This window comes from Limulus polyphemus, unplaced genomic scaffold (genome assembly GCF_000517525.1).
Source record: "Limulus polyphemus unplaced genomic scaffold, Limulus_polyphemus-2.1.2 Scaffold10691, whole genome shotgun sequence".
In the NCBI taxonomy this organism is placed as follows: Eukaryota; Metazoa; Arthropoda; class Merostomata; order Xiphosura; family Limulidae; genus Limulus; species Limulus polyphemus.
Genome location: NW_013676301.1, coordinates 18,746 through 20,294, shown reverse-complemented (window position 1 = coordinate 20,294; position 1,549 = coordinate 18,746). Strand labels below are relative to the sequence as shown.

Here is a 1,549-nt window from a genome sequence, read left to right as displayed (position 1 = left end):
TTCTGCTATTAACCGATTAAAAGTTGTCAATGATTCTATTAGAAACCCATTAGAAATTGTTAATGATTCCGCTAGAAACCGATTAGAAATTGTCAATGATTCCGTTAGAAACCGAGTAAGAATTTTCAATGAAAAAACTGCCTATTATTCTGCTATTAACCGATTAAAAGTTGTCAATGATTCTATTAGAAACCCATTAGAAATTGTTAATGATTCCGCTAGAAACCGATTAGAAATTGTCAATGATTCCGTTAGAAACCGATTAGAAATTGTCAATTATTCCATTAGAAACCGATTAGAAATTGTTTATGATTCCGTTAGAAACCTATTAGAAATTGTCAATGATTCCGTTATAAACCGATTAGAAATTGTCAATGATTCCGTTAGAAACCGAATAGAAATTGTCAATGATTCAGTTAGAAACAGAGTTAAAAACGCCCGATGATTCCTTTAGAAACCGATTCAGAATTGTCAGTGGTTCATTTTGAAACCGATTCAAAATTGTTACTTTAAGTTTAAAAATAAGGTAAGATAGTTATTGCTTCTGTTAAAAGTCGTGAAAGAACTATTGATGATTTACAATGACGTCGTATGAATCACGATTCAGAAACTATAAAATACGAAACAAAGGAACTCGGAAATATTCACTGTTTAATTACATTAATCTTAATGTAATTCTAATATCATTTCTTACCGGCAAACGCCACGTGCAATTTATTCTCGGGACGAAATATCTGTACATACTGTGGGACGTTGGGAGCAAAATCACGGACAGCCCAAGATCGAAGAATAGTGTGTTCGTCCTGGAACACAAACATTTATGACTAAAAATATAAACACGATACGTGATGTTTAAAGCAAGAACCAGGATGAAGAGATCGGTATATAAAAGAATTATTAGCCGAGGATATTTACTAAACAATTATTTCCTTACAAAGAAGAATAATTACAAATTCAAAACACCCCATGTATGCTGGCTGATACCAGAATTAAACATATTATTCTGGACTGGATATTCTCCAAATTTCTATGACGTTTTTTGGTTAATAACGTACGACCACACAATAGTGTGGACAAAGATATCACCATTCTTGAAATTAATCTCAATAATTACTACTTCTGCCCCCTATGTATTTTACATTGAATACTAGTGATTTCACTAAATTTTTGGTCAATTATTTACAGTGAAGGTCGTAACGGACAAAAACATAGTATTATAGTCAGCGTAATTTAACACGTGAACACTCACAAATAGTGACCCTATAAACATTAGCCGGTAAATTTGAGGGTTAATGGGTTATTTTATATAGTTTTATATGATTCAGTTTACTTACCGATGCACTTCGGTCGGCGTAGTTTCGAGCCGCCAGAATAAAACAAGCCTCGGCTGTGTTCATTCTTTACGAAAGAGAGGGAGAAAAAACGTTTAATAATAGCGATAATATTGTAAAACAGAACTTACCAGTACCTTCTTTACCTTGAGTCCATTTTTACATTCAGAAATTATAGTAACGCTTTGTTTGTTTGTTTTTGAATTTCGCGCAAAGCT

General features: G+C 32.9%; 1 protein-coding gene across 1 annotated transcript in view; it reads right to left on the bottom strand.

The window, feature by feature from the left end:
- Positions 1-694: 694 nt before the first annotated feature.
- LOC106476481 (potassium channel subfamily T member 2-like) overlaps positions 695-1,549 on the bottom strand; it is a gene marked incomplete at its 3' end in the record, with an annotated part of 12,112 nt that continues 11,257 nt past the window's right edge. The window contains exons 5-6 of the mRNA XM_013937139.2: positions 1,335-1,398; positions 695-803 (exon numbers count right to left, since the gene is read on the bottom strand). Coding sequence (XP_013792593.1) covers positions 695-803; positions 1,335-1,398 — 173 coding nt within the window. The remainder of the gene's footprint in view (positions 804-1,334; positions 1,399-1,549) is intronic.